The 21,941-nt window shown below is 41.4% G+C and overlaps 1 protein-coding gene across 4 annotated transcripts in view; it reads left to right on the top strand.

The window, feature by feature from the left end:
• Positions 1-21,941, top strand: part of nrxn3b (neurexin 3b) — a 346,499-nt gene that overhangs the window by 71,507 nt on the left and 253,051 nt on the right. For 3 of the 4 annotated variants that reach the window (XM_080883239.1, XM_080883238.1, XM_080883237.1), the window contains exons 5-6: positions 9,346-9,647; positions 12,667-12,828. In XM_080883239.1, the coding sequence (XP_080739365.1) occupies positions 9,346-9,647; positions 12,667-12,828 (464 nt within the window). Of the gene's footprint in view, positions 1-9,345; positions 9,648-11,036; positions 11,061-12,666; positions 12,829-21,941 lie in introns of all 4 variants that reach the window. The other variant, XM_080883236.1, reaches the window with a different exon arrangement.

Raw genomic sequence — 21,941 nt, 5'->3', positions numbered from 1 at the left:
GGCTAAACTTTAGTTTGTAAAGATAAAAATGCCATGATAAAAAACATAAATGATTGTTGACAATTACTAACAAATTAAATATGTATAATGAATTCACAAAATTGAACTATGTCACCAACTAAAACTAGGCTGCAGAACTTGGGGGATATGAAACAGGCCACTGAATACTGAGCCGCAGATGGATATGGAAATGAGACAAAATCTGATTGGATGACGTGTAAAGCGTAGAAATCTGTAAGAGTTAGCGATACTTCCATGTGTGCACAATCTAAAGGATTCTTTCATTGTCACAACAGTGGATGGACGTGCTGAAGTTCTTACCTCGATTACATTGAGGACCTCTGAATTCCAGCTTCAGACATTCTGCATGTTTGCTTGCTCACATTTGTGGTGATTCTCATGAGCGAACAACAACCCCTACACAGAGGAGCAACAGCTTTGCTCTTTTATGTAGCAAAGCCATTTGATTTTAAGATAAAAGGGTTTGAGTGGACTTAGAATAAAGTATGTGTTAATTAGGGATTCCCCTACATATTGCCTAATTAACACATACTTGGCTTTTTCACTAATATCAGGCTGCTGGCATAGATGATGGCTTATAGACAAGAAGCTACTTTTAGCTGCTCCCTCATCACAGAGGATGGCCACAGTGATAGCTCCACATTTTTTTGATTTGGCAGCGTTTTATGCCCAAAGGGCGTTTGTGTCTCTGGTTGGAATTGAAATAGCGACCTATTGACCTAACAAATGTGTTTGCTGTGAAACATTCATAAGAAAATCAAGACATTCTTACAGTCTACAAATCTTTAAAATAAGCTGAATGTCAAATAATCTAAGTGAAGGATGGATTGTAGTCCTTTTACTCTATTTATATCCAACAGTTTTAATCCCAAGCAGAAAACCCCTCCTAATTTTTACGGTACATGTAGCATATAAAACATATGTCAAACCAACACAGATGCAGAGTGGTGAAAGTTTATAAAGACGCTGCCATGCAGAGCAGCGGAGAATATGAAACCAATGCAATGCTCACTGCCGTCACTTTCCATTTGGGTTCAGGATGGCAGCTGTCAGGCTGACGCAAGAGTCGGCATTGGAGAGACACTCTGTCAAAGATCGTTTGATTGTTAAAGGAATAATAGCGACTGCAGATGACGCCATAGTATCATAACACACACTTATAGACATTAAAAAAAACGAAAACAAAAAACCTGCAGTGCATAAAGATTCAGTCAGCATGTGACAGTATTAACCAGATGCTAAAAACACACAAGTAAAGACCTAATGACATCAGCTAAATGTAAAACCTCAAACTGTGTCAGGATGTCAGGACTTTGAATGCATATTGCACATTTAAAGTCAGAAGCATGGCTCAGGTGTCTTTCTTTTTTTGTTTGTTTGACTAAGGTTTCCACTGTTTGCAATTTCTGTTCAGTTTCTCAATAACCATCACTGTCTGTTATGCTCTGTGTGCACGTTATAACTGCATTATGCTGTCACACTCGGCACAAAACTTGAAAATTAGCAAAAGGTTAAATGTGCAGCACATCTATTGAATGTTCTGCACAGGAATTAAGAAAAACAGTGCTAACTAACAGTTAATGTAGCTATCTTAGCAAAGCATTGACATTGATATATTGCTTACAGAGGCCACTATTTACTGCTTTGCACTAAATCCTTCAGTAGAACAGAGTCATGTTTTACTTACTTTTTTAAATTTAAATTTAAATAGCTTTTAACAAAGTCAATCAACTCTTATCAGTACATAAGACTTCCTCGTGATTTTAGCCAGTTAATGCCGACATATAACTTTGGAAAGCCAACGTTAAAGGGGGGCGCCATGTTCTGAGATTTCTACTCTTTATTGTATACTATCACAGACTCGTAGTCGTACTTAATAATGGGAATGCAGGATTTCTCCCTTTCTCCCCTTTGCAAGCTCATCTTCAACCTCCACCTCCTCGCTCCAGCATTCGCTCCGCACAATTGCCTCAGTTGATGGGATTGGACCTCAGGCGCCTGCCCCCATTCTTCAGACACCCTCCATCGTTCACTCCCACCATTCGCACCATCCCCCGGCTGTCATTCCAGACCTCATCGCTCACTCCATAGAGACTTCACCATCAGGAGCCAATAAGGAGCTTCACACACACACACACACACAGACGTAGAAAAACACATTGAAGGTGACAGTGACTGTTTCAATCGGTAGCTGGAAAGAAGCCTCTGGCCATGTCTAAACGAATGCAGATAAATTAAACAATAAAATTTATCTGTCCAAACATTTTCAGATCCTTTTCCTTTGGACACCCAGTACAAAAGTGAAATCTTTCACATTCTTCTTTTGCCCATTTCACTGCAGCTCTGTGTTTTTTCTGCAGTTGCTTGAAGAGTAGCTGCATGTCATTCTCTCGTGGTATCATATCAAAGTCCACGGGAGAAGTAGCATTTTTAAATGTTACGCTTGAATAACTCACCCCTTTGTGGGCATGAGAGACATTTTTAGTCATTGTTAACAATTAAGTCATTATAAATTCAGAAGACACAAAACGACACAGTATGTGTGTGCACGTGATTCATTTCAGTGCCATATTCCCCCTCCTCCTAGTGCTGCTTTTTTGACTTTACTGAATCCTGAGGGGACAAACACTTCTCTATATCTGGTAACGCTACATTATATTTATCATCTAATTTAGAACTTTTTCAGTTGCCCTTTGACCCTTTAAGCATAATTTATACAACTATGTCGAATCCCTGCATCGTTGTTGCGTGCATTTCTACGTATGCCCTCTTGTGTCTGCGCTGCTCGGCCATCATGAGTGAAACTGAGCTGTTGATGTTGGCACTAATACACTTTGAAGTTAGTTGTTACTTTTACTGAAAAGCAGTATACTGTCCATGGCTAGTAAAAGAAAAAACTCCAGAACGCTCACTACTTCATGGTGTAATAATCAAACTAGATTCTGTACAATTACAACCTATTCGGTTTTTTTCAATAAAGCCTTTCTGCTTTTGCCAATCAATAATATGATCCATAAATAAAGCATTGATGCTAATGCTGTGTTTATAGACCATATTACCAAACAGTCTGATTATGGTTGACTTCAGTGTCACTGCAACGTTAAGTCACATTTCTGGTAAGCTGCTCGTCGTAGCTTTAGCTCTATGTCATAGATTTAATGCAGCACTATTAATCAAACATTAGTGCTTCCGGAAGTGCTACAGAGTAAGTTTGCATGTATATTATTAAAATAGGAAATGCTAAATCTAGCTCACATGCAATAAGTGAAGTGGTATAGTATAGTGGTAAAATATAAATTAGTTTTGCTGCTACTAATTAAAGGCATGTGGGTGTTTAAGCACATAAGACTAAGGCCTCGCCCATGCATCCTGTGTATTTTATCATCATCATTTGTAAAGTGTGATAGATAATCTGCTGTTATTTTATTATTATTTTTATTATTTTCATAAAAATAATCAAGAACATGTCCGACAAATGGAATTTGCACTCTCATGCAGACACTACAGAACAGGGGGAGTAACTCCAGGCCTCAAGGGCCGGTGTCCTGCAGGTTTTAGATTCTCACACCTGAATCAAATGATTAGTTCATTACCAGGCCTCTGCAGCACTTAATTTAGCCATTTAAATCAGCTGTGTTGGATCAGGAACACATCTACAACCTGCAGGACACCGGCCCTTGAGGCCTGGAGTTCCCCCACCCCTGCTACAGGACCTTGAGGGTAAATAATTGAAATAGCCCTTGGCACTGACCGCTAAAGTACTGGACTTCTAGACAGCCAAACCATGGATACACACATGACTTTATTCTTACATGAGTCTCTACAAGTAGTTTAAATGGTTTAGTATGCATATCACCAGCCAATAAAGAGAAACACCAATATCATCTCGAGCTTGCTCTCCTGGCAGTTTGTGATAATGAAATTGCCCGTCCACTGAGAATAATATGGTGTCCCGCTTAAGTGTAATATAAAAAGGAAGCTGTTTGCTCTGCTGCCATTCCATGTGCATTACTTGCCTTCCTACCAATAATGAGCCACATGCTCTCACAGTCAGGATGTTGCATTCTTTTAAGTCTGCCTCGTTTCTCCCTTCAGCAGTTTCTATTGCGTGAAGCATTTTGAAGTTGAGAGGGGTTTATTTTATTTATACTACGTGGTAAATATTGCAGTAAAATGAGCATGTACTGCTGTATAAGTAATGATGGTTTTGAAACTCTAAATGAAACATGTTTTTTTTTTTTTTGCAGTGGGAGATCTTAGATACTAATTTAAACAAGCCATTCATTGGGGACTGTACTTTTGCAGGGATGATCTTCCGAGTGTAAAAGGTATCGTGGAAAGTGTTGGACTGGCAGAGTTATTTGTGTTTTCTGAGAGGTTAAAGGAGGTAAGGAGAGACGGGGATTTGGTGATGTGTTATCAGGTGCAGTAATGAAGAATCGCAAGCCGGAGGGACACCTCCTCACTGCTAGTCTTAACACACAGTGTCACTTTGTTTCTCTGGAGAGCCATTGGTAGCGTCTCTGTCTCTCCTTGCTTCCATCTGCCAGTCTCACTCTCCTGCTCTGGCTCTCTCCATCTTCCAATCTCTGCGTCCTTTTTTCTTTTTTTTCCATCTCAGTCTCTGCTTCCATCTCTCACATCCTTTTGTCCTAGACTCTTTTTGCTTCCGCTGTGTCACTTCTGTTTATGTTTATCTCTCTCTTTGTCTCGCTCTTTGTCAGTCTTCCTTTCTCAATCTGTGAGCGCAGACATCAAAGGCAGTCTCAGACAGGCCGTCTGCCACGGCTTCACAAGGTTACATGAAATACGAGATGAGAAAAGAAGTGTCAGGGTGACAGTTCAGTTTAACCTCTTAGATATGTCGTGTGGCATCTTTAAAGCTGTCATGAAAAGGACACACTAAATGATTTTTATGTGTAGTTTTTGTCTTGCAGATAAATGCCTGAAATCTCTCATGTGTTGCTTTTTCACTGCATTTTTGTATTCTGAATGAATGTAATTGTTGCAGAGAGTACGTCGGTCATAACTGGCCGGTAAAATATTAGCAGGGAACACATTTCCCACCAAATCTCCCTCCAACATAAGCCTTTCTGACAGTGCTGCTTGCTTTTGAAGAGAGACATCACCCATGGTGCTCCAAATTCATTTGACATGTGATGGCTCACCACTGAACCAGAGCCGCACAGTCGCATAGTTAGCATTAGTTTTGCATTGCAGTAGAAAACCATATGGTTCATATTGTTTGGGGTTTTCTGGCTAATTTGGGCTAAATGTAGTCTTTTAGCAGTTTTCAAGTGATCCTGTTCTCACATATTAGGGAAGGAGGTACAAAGTGGTGATGATTTTTAAGCTCATTTTCTTTTGAGTGGATGCAACCTTGGATAATCCCTAAGAGTACCCCACAAATGCTAGTAGCAGATACTTAAATCTTCTATGTTTAAGTTTCAATCTTCAGGCTTGTTTATCTGAAAACACAGTGCGAACATGTATTTGATGTGTCACACATCCTGTTCACTTTGCCAGTAAAGTGTCCTTGGGACTGGTGGTCATGCTTACTACCCAGCTCACTTCCTTGTGAGGTTTGGGGGTTTGGTGGCTCTGCAACTGTAAGTGAGCATTTTTGCCACAATCACAAAGTCTCAAATCTGATTAACATCATCTTGTTTCCCTTTTATATGTTCCAAGTCTTTTTGCCAACAAACGATAAAGGGCAGTTTGGTGTCCTGCAGCGATCCTGAGTTAGCTGAAGGTTGTGGGCAGTTGTTTCATAAGACCCTTGAGGTCAGACTGGAGAGAATTCAGCGTGTGTGACAAGAGGAAGCGGAAGAAAATGGGAGATGGTAATGAAGGAGCTAATTGCTTCCAGTGGATTTTGAAATCGAACGCCAACCCCCAGTGCATACACCAGGCATCACACAAATGGAATATTGATGACTAAGGCGAAAATAAGAGAAAATGACCCCGCTATGTGATCAATATGAAAGCCACAGATCTGTGCAGAACATGTCTCAACAGGCAATACATTTCCCCTGGTCTTTGTGGATCCGTATACACTTACCGCAAGCTTTGTATTGCTGAAGTGCACAAATAATGCATATCAATTTGCACTCTCTGTTATTCAGAGCAACAATGCTATATTAATGGCTTTTTACAGCTCTACAGAAACTTTGTAATTACATCATTGTAGATAACGCTGTAACATATCATAGTAAGCTTCTATTTGGAATTTACTGTTAGTGTAATTTATGATAAACTAGCTTTGACATACACATATATACATTTCCATTCATTTTCTTTTTTGCTAGCTGTAGATTCAAACTATATAGAAATTTGTTTAGCTTTAAAAAGAAGCACAACACCTAAGCTGTAAACCTTGGGTTTGATATAAACATAGAATACTGTTGGTATAATAATAATGTTGACCTCTAATCTTAAAAGAGACATTTAAGGGACACAGTGCATATATTTTGACAATAATTTTAGATCCTAATATACATTGTACCCTACTGGATTCACATGTCGGTCAGGCTGATCATTTAACCTCAAACTTCTGCCTCCATAATTATTCATTCATAATGTAAATTAAAAAGAAATGAAACTTGCACATAAGATGATGAGCATGATCACATTTTATCTGCCATCAGTCGTTAGCGATATTAACATGATGAACATTTTGGTTGACATTAAAATGTTGACCAAAAGTTTAGGAATTGGCAACATTATGTCAATATGATACATCCAAGGCCCCTCAGTTTCCCTCATTTCTTTATATATTACTAGGAAAATAATAAAATAAATGAGAAAGTTTAGCGATTTATTGAAACGAGGGATAAATGGAAATAAATAAATGGAAGAAAAGAAAAAGCTGATTCTAATGAGCCAAGTCCAATATTTGTTATGATCACCCTTATTGTTCAACACAGCCTGACTTATTATAAGCAAGCTTTCTTGTAATTTCTTTAAATAGGTTTCAAGAATAGTTTTCCAGGATTCTTAAAAAACATTTCAGAGCTCTTCTTTGCACGTTCGCTGCCTTTTGTTCTGTTCTTTGCCAAAATGATCCCTCATTAGTAATCAGTAATGCTGAGGTCCGGGTTCTCAGGAGGCCAATCCATAACTGATCATTGTGGATGTTTTTTCATCCTGGTATACTTTCACTGTCGTGCTTATATAATAGTCCGAACAGGTGCAAAGAAACAGTCTCTCTAGGCTTGTTGTGCAATTTGAGCAGCATTCCTGAGATAGCCAACCTAATTAAAGTGTGCTGTATAGTAGAGGGATGTTGCCATGACAATAACCTTTCTACCTTAGGTCAAGGGAGAGCATACTAGATCAGGTGTCTGGAGATGATCTAAAGGATAACACTGCTGCATGCCTACAAAGAAAGCTTGTACACAGAGGTACTTTCCCTGTACCTTTCGGTTTCAAATCACAAGTGTTCTTCGTTTAAATGCGTTCATTGCTGTGTATACAGTAGAAAGGTTGCTTAGTATTCAAGTGAGAACAGCTTCAAGGATAATTGATTTGGAAAAGTGAAAGACGCAGCATTTTATGCGTCTCAATCAGTTGGGAAAATTCAGCCCTGTAACCATTTTTGCTGTCAGTTTGCCATGCAAGAGGCCTTCAGGCAAGATGTGACAGAAGGCCCACAGAACATATAGCACTGGCTCTCTGATGCTAGTGTTAATGTTCAATAAAGCCAACCGGAGCGAGGGGCTAGACTCTCATTTTATTGCTGTGGATGTAAAAATCAATATTTTATTAATAATCTGAAAGTGTTTTGAAAGAAATTATGGCCCTTTCTGGGGGAGCTTTTGGATGCGACATGCCGCTGTCTGTTTTTCTTCAGTTATTACAACACTATCGTTTTGATTTTGATGCCCAGCACAGTATAAAGCTTTTGCGAAGAACAATATTACATGAATATACAATCAGGCGAGCTTCTCCACGCTGTCAGTGCTTGTGTAATTTCTAAGATGAGATGCATAAAATCAGTAGAGATGGGAGGAGGGCTTTTTTTTGATCCTCCAATGTATATTCTTTTAGCTCTGTGTTGTGCTGTCTCAGTGGTAATAATGGGTTTCTATTTATTCCCCCGGCACATGGATGAGGGCTTTCACAGTTCCTTTGTTTCCTCCCATACTATTTCTTCCTGTTTCTTCGCGCAGTGCAAAGACACGAGTTTGACATCCTCGCTCCCCTTTTTCATTTGTTTCTATCTCAGTATTGTCGTTCTCATCCTTCCTTCCTTTCTGCCAGCTTCTCAGCACCGCTCCCTCATGTTTACATATTGCCTGATCCGAAACAACAAAACTGAAGCTCGCAGCGCTCGTGTTCTCCCCCTCTCTCCCTTTTCCTTTCTCGGCTTTCTTCTTCCACATTTGTCCATCATGACTTGTCTGCGAGTAACACAAAGGAAGAACCCCAGGACAGTGAGGAAATGAAATGACACATTGAAATGCCTTTTGTTGGCAGGTAGCATTGTAGTTACCGTCACAGCAGTGCCAGAGCAGTTAGTAGGTTTGGTTCATGTTGTTCTTGAGGTTGAAATTTCTGAAAGGTGACACCTTGAACAGTGCGCCTTCGGAGGAGGAATTATGTAGTCGCTGCAGGTTGCTGTTGCCAGCTTAACACAAATGATAGTGAGGGTGTCTCTATTAGATTCACCCACACCCATATTGACCATGCAGCACAGAAAGCTACACTGAGAAACTGGGAAAACAGATTTCTAGAGTCCTCCCTTTCCCCGTCTCCAGCTGTCTCACCATACTTATAGCGTCAATTTAAAAAAAGGGGCTCAGGAAGTCACTTTGCAACAGCCGAGTGACATAAAACTGTAAAATCAGACTAAGTTTGATTTATGCGCCCCATTAGCGGGGAATAGTGTTCCATCATAAGTAGGCTGTCTGTCTGGAGGCTGTACGCGAAACCCAAACCCACGGTCGTACAGATCGGATTTTATGATCTCAGCTGAATGATGGGATTATCATAGCTGTAATTATAGTGCATTGTGTATGTGTGTGCTTGCCTGATGGAAGCTTTTGTGCAACATGCAGCAGTTCCCTATTTACTCAGGCTGACTCACGATGAATGAAGAGAACAACACTCATGCTTGTTTCATGTTTAGGAGATTTTATAACAAACGGCAGAATAAATGCGGTAACGACCGGCTGTGGTCTTGTGGAAGAGTGCGATGAATCATAGCACGGCACCGCAGCAGGGGGCTTAGCTGCTAGACGTTAACGCCGAGCCTCGTCGTCTGTCAGAAGATGCATAACGCCCTGAAAGTAACACTTTGCTTCTTTTCCCTTTCCCATTCAGCGAGGGAGGAGAACGTGGCCACCTTCCGCGGCTCGGAGTACTTCTGCTATGACCTGTCACAGAACCCCATCCAGAGCAGCAGCGACGAGATCACGCTGTCCTTCAAGACCTGGCAGCGCAACGGCCTCCTCCTGCACACGGGGAAATCCGCAGATTATGTCAACCTGGCACTGAAAGACGGGGCAGTCTCGCTCGTCATCAATCTAGGTTCTGGCGCTTTCGAGGCCATCGTCGAGCCGGTCAATGGAAAATTCAATGACAACAGCTGGCACGACATCAAAGTGACACGCAACCTGAGACAGGTAATCGGGGGTAGCGGCGATGGACGGAGTTTGGAGACACAGTTTTGTTTTGTTGTTTTTGCTTTAGATAAGCTGCTTCTGAGAGCTTCTGAGAGGGAGCTGGGATTAAGAATGTCACTTTGTTCTGATTGGTTGTCATTCCATTGCTACAATTCAGACAAATGCCATTATACTTTTACAGAGATATCTTTTATTTTAATTCAATGTCATTGTCTAATTTCTTTCTTTCTTAGCAACTAGTCAATAAGAACATGGAAAAGCAGTTCGCAGCATATTCTAGGTACCATCTTTCTAGGTGTTTTCCTCTCTCCTGTTTAGCGGCGTATTGAACTTGAGCTCCCTGTGTTGTCAAATTAAAGTTATCAGATATTTCTGTTTTGCTTCACATTCCTCTAAGATGACACTTCTGTCAGGCACTGTCACTATCGCTTTCCTTTGGGAAACTGTTCGTATGCTTGTGTAGACCACGCACTTCCACTTTAAAGGCAGACACAGTGTTTGCCTTTCAGCCGTCCATTAGCACTGTATTTATAGCACAGATGATCGTCGGGCTTTTTAAAGGCAGAGATACATCTGTATGGCATAAACAGAATTAGTAATGCGACATGTATTGTTTCCTATCATATTGTAGTAATTTATAATTAGCTTTTCTTACTGTTAAGTGCATATATTAGATCTGTCTACAGGCAGCTATATAAAGAGTGGAGGTAGTAGTAGCGACACGTGTGCGTTTGCTCATTGTGTCGGCCGACCTTTAGTTTGTCGGCAAGGTGAGACAGCCTTTAGTGTTGCTCTCAGAGCAGCGGAACAAGTAAGTGTTGATTTCCTGACCCTCCCTGACAGTAAGCTTTTGTTCCACAGGTTAGTAAATAGTTGTTGCTGAGAATCCCAACAGGATAGCCCGTAGTTTAGAGGTTAGAAGCTAAGAGTCAAGGACTGCTGGCCTGCTTTCTCTTTCTTTCTCTCAACAGATCTGTCTTTCTATCATTTTCTTTCTTCTTTTTTGAAAGGCACAATTTGTTAGACTACAGGTGAAAGAAACACTGCAAGATTTGTGGGATTTAAGCCGTCCTACACAAATTTGATGTGAAAGTCCTCTCTGTGGTCCTCGTTGACGTTTTCATGTAGGACTCTGGTGTCGAATATTTGGAAAGGATGGCACGATGCCTCGGATCTCTGGCAAATCGCACAGTGTTTATTCACTGTAACACTAACTCATCCATGATATAAGTCATTTTTACTACTAACCAATATCTAACCAACTAATGTACTAACTAACATCCTAATTCCTCATCGTTGGTTTTGGTTTTTCTTTTCTGTCCATCCTTATTAACAACCTTTTTTGTTCACTATTCTTTTGATTTCCTTTCTTCCCCTTTTTCTGGAAAGCAATCAGGCATTGGACACGCTATGGTAAACAAACTACATTGTCTGGTAGATATCATTCTTATTGTCTTTTTTTTGGGTTTGCCGTGTGTCCCCCCCCCTCTCTTCTTTTATTCGTTCTCTTTGAGTTCCATCCTAGACACTCTTATCAAAAAATGAGGAGATGGGTTTGTATTACCAGGCAATTCTTTCTTCGCTTCTTCTCAATTTCCTCCCTGACCTGCCAACAACCTCCTTCTTTACCCCACAATCCCCATCCTGTTTTTTTTTCACTTTGGCTTTTACTTTTTTCTCTTTGTTTCTTCCACATTACTGCAGATTTACGACAAATAAAAATAATTGACTTCTTTGCCTTTGTCAGGGCAACTTACTTTTTATTTTTATTTTTTTCACACAAAAAGTCCCCATTTTTTGTGAGGACTGTCGTCCAGAACTGACAGAAGCTTGCCACAATCCCAAAGATGGTGACCTCGACAACGGGCCCTAAAAGAGAAACTATCAAAAAATGGCAACCCCTAACCTTCATTGCGGGAGCTCTGACAGTTGTTTCCAACACACAGTGACGCATGGCATGCCCACACCTCATTGACCTGTCACCACCCAAAGTCATATAACAAACATGTCACCCAGAATAACCACTAACACTCTAATTCATCCGCTCACCTTCCACCTATCACCTTCTCATTCACTTTGCCCTCCCCGTGTGTGTTTTCGTAGCATGCTGGTGAACGTGACGTTCTGTGTGTTTTGACTAACTCCGATCACCCTTGCCCCCGGGCCCATATGCGTAACATATCCAAGAATAAGCAAACTGATCTAGGATTATTGGTCTGGTGTAGTGACACGGGCACTGCAAAGCATGACACCTGAGCTAAACCTGATCAAAGATCAGCATGAGCTATTCTGAGAGTGTATATGAATATGGGCTCTGGTCTTGATTGTGCATGAGCGCAGCAACCTGTGTGGCTTGCTCCAGCTTTGTATGGCACCATCGATCCACTTACCCCCCTTACATGTCCAGTTAAGTGTGTTTAATTTGCCTTCTAACAGTGATGACCTTGGTTTGCACATGGACGTGGTGTGAAAAGCCTTCCCTTTGTTTTGCATGTGCGTGGGTATATACATGTAGTCGTCTGCAAGAGAGGCGAGAATGTGAAGATGGTTGGTGTGAGAGAGAACGTGTGGAACAAGTGAGGACGTGCGTGTGCACGTCTGTGTGTTTAAGTGCAGTCACATAGTGTACTGTAAATGTCTGTGTCTGCAGTTACAGATAAATCCCGAAACCTAAGACAAGTGGAATCAATTTGTCCTTGGTTTGAACATTGTACTAACCCTCCCCCAACCTGAAGTTTCAGAACCAAACCTAGAATCCATTCTCTTACTCCCATCAAAGATAAAGAAAATATGCCTCTGCCATATTTTCTTTACCTGTCCTGTGAATCCTATGGCAAAAATTCCATTAACAAAATCAAAAAACGCTGTCTTATCCAAAGGTTCAATGAAAAACCAACCTATCGTCAGGAGTCTTATAGCTCGTTTTGAATGCAGACCAAGGAAGGAGGTGTGTTGTATCCACAGCATAGAATCCCAGAGTGTAATAGCTTGGCTTTGGCTATGTGTTGCCCCTCAACAGGTCACAATCTCCGTCGACGGGATCCTCACCACCACTGGCTACACCCAGGAAGACTACACCATGCTGGGATCCGATGATTTTTTCTACGTGGGTGGGAGCCCCAGCACTGCAGACCTGCCTGGATCTCCAGTTAGCAACAATTTCATGGGCTGTCTGAAAGAGGTAGGAGGGGCTCGAATGGGAAAATAGGTGCATTATCAATTAGCGTACCATGCTGGTACTTCACGGTCACGCTCTCTCAATCTGCGCAGTTGTTTTCAAAGTGTACAAAATAATAATCATTATACTGGCCCTGAAAGGAAAGAGAAGAAGAAAAAAGAAAATTACATTATCAATTAAAGCTGCTGAGTTGGCAGAGGGAGTATCAGACTTTCAATATTCACCCCCTTAATCTAATTCATAACACTTACTGCAGTTTGTATGTGAGAAAATATTCCAAAATTGCTTCTGTCACATGTAATTTGCAGCATCAGCTTAGAATTAGAATTCAACTTTATTGTCATTGCACATGCACAGGTACAGGGCAACGAAATGCAGTTTGCATCCATCCAGAAGTGTTTTAGTGATATAGATATATTACAATATATATTAGCAATAATATAGATATGCGAGTATATTACAGAAATGGGTCTATTATGGTATGTTATAATGTACACGGTATGAAGTATGTTGTGAATATTCTATAACTATAAGTATGTACAGGCTGTAGTGAGTACAAGCTATGTACAGGCTATGAACAGGATATAAATATGAAAAACTATACAGAATATGAAATGAAATAAATAACTTTACAGAATCTGGGATATACAGCTATACAGAAATGGGAACTATGCAAGTTGTAAACAGTTGTAGGATTAAAAATTATCGAATGTACAGAATGATTATTTACACAGAGCTATACAGTAGTGCAGTTAAGATAAGTGAGGGTGTAGATAGTTTCTACAGAGGCTGTATAAAGTGCTAGTGGTTGTGAGTGGTGGTTCAGTCCATGTTATTATTGTGTTTGAGGGTACAGTTGTCCATTGTGGGTGTGTGTATGTTCAGTCCATGAGTTTAACGTGGGTCAGATGTCAGGAGGCAGAGTTCAGGAGTCTGACAGCTGTGGGGAAGAAGCTGTTCCGGTACCTGGTGGTCTTAGTCCGGAGGCTCCTGTGGCGCCTCCCAGAGGGCAGGAGGGTGAAGAGTCCATGTGATGGGTGACTGGGGTCTTTGATGATTTTCCCAGCCCTTTTCAGACACCGCTTCCTGTAGATGTCTTTTATGGCAGGAAGTGGTGCTCCGGCGATGCGCTGGGCAGTTTTCACGACCCTCTGCAACGCCTTCCGGTCCGAGGCAGAGCAGTTCCCGTACCAGACTGTTATACAGTTGGTCAGGATGCTCTCGATGGTGCAGCGATAGAAGTTCACCAGGATGTCTGAGGACAGGTGGTTCTTCCTCAGGGTCCTCAAGAAGAAGAGGCGCTGGTGAGCCTTCTTGACCAGCTTGGAGCAGTTGGTCGTCCAGGTGAGATCCTCGGAGATGTGGACTCCCAGGAACTTGAAGCTGCTCACACGCTCCACAGCCGTCCCCTTAATGTGGATGGGTGGATGTGGGTCAGCATTCCTCCTGTAGTCCACGATGAGCTCCTTGGTCTTCTCGGTGTTAAGCAGCAGGTTGTTTCTGTCGCACCACTCAGCCAGACGATCCACCTCCTCCCTGTAGGCGGCCTCATCGTTGTCACTGATGAGGCCAATCACCGTGGTGTCATCTGCAAACTTAATGATGGTGTTGGAACCATCAGCAGGTCTGCAGTCGTGGGTGAAGAGGGAGCTTGAGTGCGCTGCTAAAACGCCTCTCAATAGGCGGCAATCTGAAAGAAATATTTGCTTATGATGAAATACGAAAACGCATTGTTGTTTTGGGACATTTAGAATGTATTTGCTGGCTCTTTGAGTTTGTTAGAACCAGAAGACATATAAAGTACCCCATTATTTTTATTCTGCTCACCATTACTTATCCTGCAGCCAGTAATAATAATAATAAAGTGCAGGCTGGTGGCTCTTCATGGCTGTAAAAAAGTCTGCATTGATTCCTGCACTTCAGCAGCACCGTCAGGAATAACCTTCGCGTTTTACTTGTGATTCAGTTTGTCTTTATATGATGATACTTCTTATTATAAATTATATTTTATTGCTTTTTTAAAGGTATTTCTGAGCTCTTACTGGGCGGTTACACTATTCTGTTTGAAGGCTGTACTTTTCTACACTTAAAATATCTTTTTCTGTTTTCATATGATAACATTAAAGCTGCTGCTTTAAACTGTTGAAATGACAGAAAACCAACTCCTCATGATGGGAATCCTACCTGAAAACTGTTGCCATAGTTATAGCACCAGTGCTGAAAACGTGAATAACAGCAGTGGCTCTGAAAAGATGCAGGCAGTCGTTCAGTGGGGGATATAATTATTTAATCCCCTGCTGAATTTGCAAGTTTGCTCACTTACAAATAAATGAACAGTCTCTCGTTTTTATGCTAGTTTCATTTTAATGGAGAGAGACAGAGGGCGCCAATATGGAGGCCGAATTCTGGCTGTGATATAGGGGATCAAATACTCAATACTAATTCCGTACATAATACTTATGTTTCTCTCCATTAAAATAAAGCTGCCATAAAAATTAGTGACTGTTCACTTATTTGTGAATGTGTGAAAGTGAGAAAACTTACAAATTCTAGCAAGGAGTCAAATAATTATTTCCCCCACTGTACATAAAACGCTAATTGTGGCTCCACGGTGTAGTGGTTAACACACTCTTCATCTTAGACATGAAAGAGACACATTCCCAGTGTCGGTCCCTTCCCTAGATGAACGCGAGGGTTGCATTAGGAAAAACATCTGCCATAACGACTGTGCTGAATCTAACATGTCCAAAATGTCGATAGGGCTGATTTCTAGGCCAATATTAGCCATTTCCTGGTGCGTTAGTATTTTGGATTGTTATCTGTGTATCTGTGGTTTGCCATAACATGCAGTATTTCAATAAGAGGTAACTATTAGCTGGTATTTTATTATTGTATCTATTGGTATTACTGTTTCTAATGGCAGATGCATGAAAATTAAAACAATAAAGAGAGGACAGGAGAAACACCCTTCAAACGTGTTAAGAATGTTGACATTTCCCAGTTTTTCCACCAGAGGGCACTCTGTAACATCCCTGCTGGCAACGTGTGTTTGGAAGCCACACACAGCGGACACAAACACAACAACCAGCTAACTCTACTTGGATAAACAATGACACATAAAACTGTTTTAGGAAATCTGGTTATTTTTCATGGTTCTGATATATCCAAGTGTCAGGTTGTTGTTTCTTGGTCCAAAAAGAGATGCCAATGGAATAGTGACTTAAATTGGAGTTTATAAAGGCCAGCAGGGAGCGACTCCTTCGGTTGCCCAAAAAAATACAGTCGTATAGAAGACTATGAGTCATTTGGCCTACAGCTCTTTTGACCTGTGAACCTAATGAATTTTTTCGGTGAGTTTATGATCTCAATTACGAATTTTAAGCGTTATTGAACACATCATCATGTCCATTTTGTAAATTATGTTCTCATTAGTGTCCAAAAGGATTATAAAGCAGATCATGCTTTAGTTCTATGATTGACAAGTTATTATGTGAGAGTGCAGTGTCCCTCAGTTACCCAATCAGATACATCAGTCCCTTGTCATATCCTATTTCAAAGCACCAAGATGGCGAGAACCAAAATATACAGCTTTAGACTAGAAAGTGAGGTCTCACTAACCAAAGGGGACCTCCCCGTGGCTATCTCCATCAGTTTTATCCAGTTTATGGAAATATTATACAACCTCATTTCTCACAGGACTCACTCTATCCTCTCATCTAGGCTGTTTTTCTCTTCCATTACAATCTTCTCAATTTTGACAAGGGCTAGTAAAGTGTATGATGTGCTGGCAAACTCACTGGGCCACTGTCCAACTTGACACACACGCGCAGGTTTGGGTGACGGATAAGGGGAAGGTCACCTTGTCTGGACTGTTGTATGTTTCGACTGAGTGGCTCAGATTGCTGTTCCTTTAGTCATTACCACCCTGGCTAATGCATCCCTCATCAGCCCTCAAAGTGCCATGACCCTTTGTGTGTGACTCTCACACACACAGATACATGTTTATGGAACATGCTGTATGATTAAATAGTTTTCAAGCTTTTGATTGATTGCCAGTGTTTGTTTTAGCACCAATGTGCCAAAACGATACACAGTAGAGAGAAGAGGACTTATTCTACTTTATTTTTATAGATTAATTAATGCATTAATGGGCTACCTGGCATGAAGCAAGAAGGAATGATCCAAATAACCAAAGCACACATCCTGTTATAAAAATTCTCTTCCTAGCTGTGTCGTGTTTCCATGAAAAATGAGCATCAGTATGTATATTGTCTTTTTTGCAGCCTATGAAAATCTGTTGATGTTTAGTTCTTGACAGTACTTTACAAAGCATGAAATATAAATGAGCAGTTTGGCCAGTTTGCTGCAAAGCAAGTCTCTCTACAGCATTACCGGTAGTCTAAATACAGTTCGAATTTTTTGTATCAAAGCAACACAAAGTGGATAACAGTAATATCTGACCTGTGTGATGGATATCAGGGAATGTACCTGGACCCACTGTGTTTTTTCCAAAGCTTGCAGTTCAGTGTTTGACTCATTAATTGAATATTGATTTGTGAACACAAACGTGTCTCCTGTGCTCTGCAAGTTTGGCATAATTGTTTGGATTTCAGTCAAGACGGCTATAATCGAAAGAAGAAGACGAGTATTTGGCAAGAGCTATGACACTGATTAAGTCAGGAGGAGCATTAAAGAGGAGCTGGTGTGGATGTGAGCTGCAAAGTGGCTTGCAGTTGTGCAAATTGCTAAAGCAGCTTAAATGTTGCTCTTTATAAGATTCGTGAGATTTGCAGAATGGATGTGGGAGCTGATGTGGCTGTCACCAAGATCAGCTGAGCTCCAGGATTGCAGCTGAGTTTGGTTTTGTGTTTTTGCTTAATCTGATTGTAGATTTCTGGGTATATTTCATTACCATTGGTGCATTACCTTGAGAGCCAGTACACAAGGTATTCAGTAGGTACACGTGTGCATTCTGAGTGGCTGCTGGCAGTTTGTAAGTGAAATAAGGTGACAGCACTGTACAAAGCATGAAAAGAGCTATTCAGTGTTCAGTAACAAAAACCTTATGATTGCTTCAGAAGCAGAGAACGTTCACCTTCAGAGTAAAACGTTGTGACTTACTGCTGCAAACTAATCTGCCATCGTCCAAAAGTTGATTCTGTTCATCTGGACGTTTTCAGTGGGAGAAACGTTTCGTCACTCATCCAGGTGACTGCAGGTTTCCCCAACCTTAGAAACAGTACATCTGCATAATGACTGAAACCCGCCCACTGAAGGAACAATAGGCTGGGAGGTCAGTTCCTTCATCATGATTATGCAAATTGTCATGACCATTGATCAACAACCACTGATCAAAGTCTTACAGTATTGTAAGATGGCGATCTGCCAGTGACCAAAGCAATCACCAGGAGGTTTTTGGTGTAGCACCCTCTTTGTGACCTCCTGCAACCACTTGCCAAACGGTTGGGGAATGCACGTTACTAGCAGCAAGTAGCTGTCAGGAACGCGATGACTGGTCTCTACATCTTTGCCACTGAGGTCACACCAAGTCAGCAAAGGTTTTCAAATACAGCAAGTGCTGGAGCCGTGCTACCTAAGCGTGCTTACCCTTCTTCAGATGTAGGCAAAAATGACAAGCCCACAATACTTTATTAATAATGTATACTTTATTAATCCTGTAGGAAAATACTTAGTCCTCTGCATTTAACCCATTCACTCAGTGGGCGGCTACCGGGGAGTAGTGTAAAAGCGGTACCTTGCTCAAGGGTACTTCAGGGTAGCCATTCGCTCATGGGGCAGACACTCCACCTACTGAGCTAACCCTGCCCCCTAAAACTGAAGGGCCATGGGTAGGAGTTGAACCCGCGCCGCCCACTGTCAGGGCGCCTGCTCATCTTGCTTGAGCTAAACCGGCGCTCGTTAGCCATGTGTGTTATGATTACTTGTCGTATCTCAAACCTCAGTCAGTCATTTATTTCCCAAAATTGTCCACCCTGCTTAAAATTATTTATACATTAAAAAAAATAGAAAAGTATATGAATGAACTGTGTAGTATAATAGCGCTAAAGCGTGAAAGAGTTCCCCCGCCCATTTTAAATAAAGTGATTAATGACAACGAGCAATACTTACTACTTGAAGCTGGATCACTCTGTTTGGGGGGTTTGGCCTCTACATAATAATAATAATAATAATAATAATAACTTTTTTATAGGCACTTTTGAGACCCTCAAGATCACCTTACAATAGTACAATAACAGTAAGAACAATACAATATAATAAAATATTGTACTCCATAGCAAGATTGGATTTCGGAAATATTTTTGCCCTTTTTAGAAAATAAAATAAATAAAATCTACACGTTTGCTAGGAGGTCCTTGTTGGTACATAAAGAGACAAGGATCCATTTAAAATCTTAACACGGACAATGCAAATCTATTATTCTCTGTTCTTCCACCACTTGTCGAGGAAATATCTTTTTAGCTGTTAAATCTTCATCAGCGGTCATCGGCTAGTTTCTAATTGGAAACACCCCAAACACTGTCTCTGAAAAACGCCACCGAGCTTTTAAAGAAGCAAATTTGAGCCGATAAATAGCTTGCATGTTTCCTGAGCCATGACGCGGGGACGGTTGTATCAGCATTAGCTGGCACTTGAGTGTTAGGTGCACAGAATCACGAAGTGATTCACGGTGTGTTTGGTTAGTGGTAGTGTCGTGTGATGCTCAAGTGTTCATCATACATAGCTCCATTAAGTGGGCACGATGCCAGCTGCTACTCAGCACCGTGCAAATTGCTCACAAGTGGCACCCTGATCTCCCTTTCATACTCTTATTCATTAAAGGTATTTCTTTGATTGTTCCATTAGTCCCACATTGTACGCATGTGTGCATTTCCCCTGCGTGTGCTCCCTGTGTATCATCCCTTTGTCTCTCAGCCTCTCTCTTGTTGTCCGTATTTATTCCTTCCTGCCCCCTCCGCCTCTTCCTGTGGATTCAATATCCCCACATAATGAGGGAATGATTCAGTTGAATTTGGCCCGCTGCTCAGATCAAGATGCGTCAGTGTTTCTGTCTGCGTGTGTAATGTCTGGCTCGAGCACTTTGAAATGCTGGTGAAGCAGGAATGTTGGTCTCTGTTCATTCTGAGACTTTTTAGAAATTTTTTTCAAAGAACACCTTTTTAAGCTGATGAATACGCTGGTGGAGACGTGTCGCCACAGCGAGCAAATGCTTCCTTTTCTTGTCTGATAACAAAAGAGATGCCTGCGTGCTGCCATCACAACCCCTGTCCTGTTCAGTCTTCGCTGCACTCATCTGCGCCCGTAGGCTACATAGGATCTCATCCATACACGATGCAAGCACACATGTCCCACCCACACTCGTGTTCCGCCATGTGGGCTGCGGTGTATCACGTGACCGACTGGCCAGCGGGCACACTCTGGTCAGCCTGATGTTTGGTAGTGCCGTGCAGTCTGTGCCTTCTGCAGCCCCTTTGAACTCTCACTCCAGGCCCCTTCAAGCACAGGGCGGCACTGCGTAGTGGCAGACTATGGGGGCGGCTGGGGAATACAGTGTCAACCCTGTCAGGAGAGGAGGAGCAGCATCCAAGAGGTGGAAGCAGAGAAAGAGGATGTTGAGTAACAATCAGGGAAGCAAGTATGTCAGGCTAGAAAGTGGGAGTGTTAAAAAAAAAGAGAGGAGGTGGGTGACAGAGTGTAGGAGAACAGAAGTGAAGTGCAGGTGGAAAGGAGAGAAAATCAGGATGGATGGACATGGAGAGTATGATGAGTAAGTGAGAAAAAGAGAAGGGGCAAGAGACCACTATTTGACATTTGAGAGAAACGATGTCGTCATCAGTTTTGTGTTATTCACTGCTGTATGTTCAGGCAGTGCTTCTTTCCCTCTATTACAAATGCAAATGTCACCCTGTCCTTTTAATAATTTGACTTTTTTTTAATATCTCCTTCGAGGGGAACAATGATGGATGGGTGCAAACAGAAGACTTTAATGGAATACCTTCACCTTTCCCATCACCCGCCCCCACAGGGCTAAGCTGTGCCACTGGTAAACAGTTTCTGTTTAGAGGATTTGGCTCCAGGTGACACCTTTTGTACAAAGCACCTTATGCGCCCGAAACACAGGCTACCTGTAAATCTTATATAATGTGATAAAAATAAAATTGCTGAAAGATATTTTTAAGTTCTACAACCACTTGCTCGGGGAGAGCACAGTTGTGGCTATGATAACGGCGAGCATTTGAGAGGAATGATGTTTTTAGAGTCGATAAAATTAGATCTGTTTTGTAACTCTTTTGAAGGAGTGCAGCTAAAAACAGATGTCGTTTTTTTGAGTTATTTGGAGCCATTTGGTAACACGGGTGAAATTCTGTACTTGTTATGTATGAATACAATACAGAAATCGAGTTCACGACTCCATGCTTCAGACTTTGCTGAAGTATTTCACACATGATGATCCTGTGCAGACTTTGTAAGGTGCAACCCACCACCATTTATAATGACCTATAAATGGTGGTGGTCTCTGTCACATAGAGACTAACAACCATCTGCACTCACATTCAGACTTATGGGTAATTTAGATTTACCAATTAACCTAACCCTAATACTTGCATGACCTTTAACTGTGGGAGGAAACCAGAGTACCCAGAGAGAAGCCACTGCAAACAGCCAGACCTTCTTGTTGTGAGGTAACCACCACCATGCCACCGAGATGTCGATCCAGGCTTAACAAAAGTAGCAAAGCTATGACTACAGGGCTTTTCCTTTTTGTCCTCGACAGGTTAAACCACAATAAATACCAGTAGCATACAGATGGCGTGTGTATAGTTGTTTGCCTCTTATAACCCTGGTGATTTTCCTGTGGTTGGAAATCTTGTGTGATGTTGTGAATTTTGTGAGTCCAGGCAACTAACTAGTCTCACTAGATTGCATCATGTTATCTCAACAAGAACAAATTAAGTTGTTGAATTTCATGCAGATCCTACATGATTTAATTATGTCCACCATAGAAACGTGAAACTATTTTGTTCAAACTACAAGTTAGACTTTTGTAAATGTAACAACCACCCAATTTACTTTTTTTCAGTGTATCCTGATATTCT

The sequence above is a fragment of the Rhamphochromis sp. 'chilingali' genome (genome assembly GCF_963969265.1).
Source record: "Rhamphochromis sp. 'chilingali' genome assembly, chromosome: 5".
Classification (NCBI taxonomy): Eukaryota; Metazoa; Chordata; class Actinopteri; order Cichliformes; family Cichlidae; genus Rhamphochromis; species Rhamphochromis sp. 'chilingali'.
The sequence above is the reverse complement of the archived record's forward strand: the minus strand, read 5'-3'. Positions and strand labels throughout refer to the sequence as shown.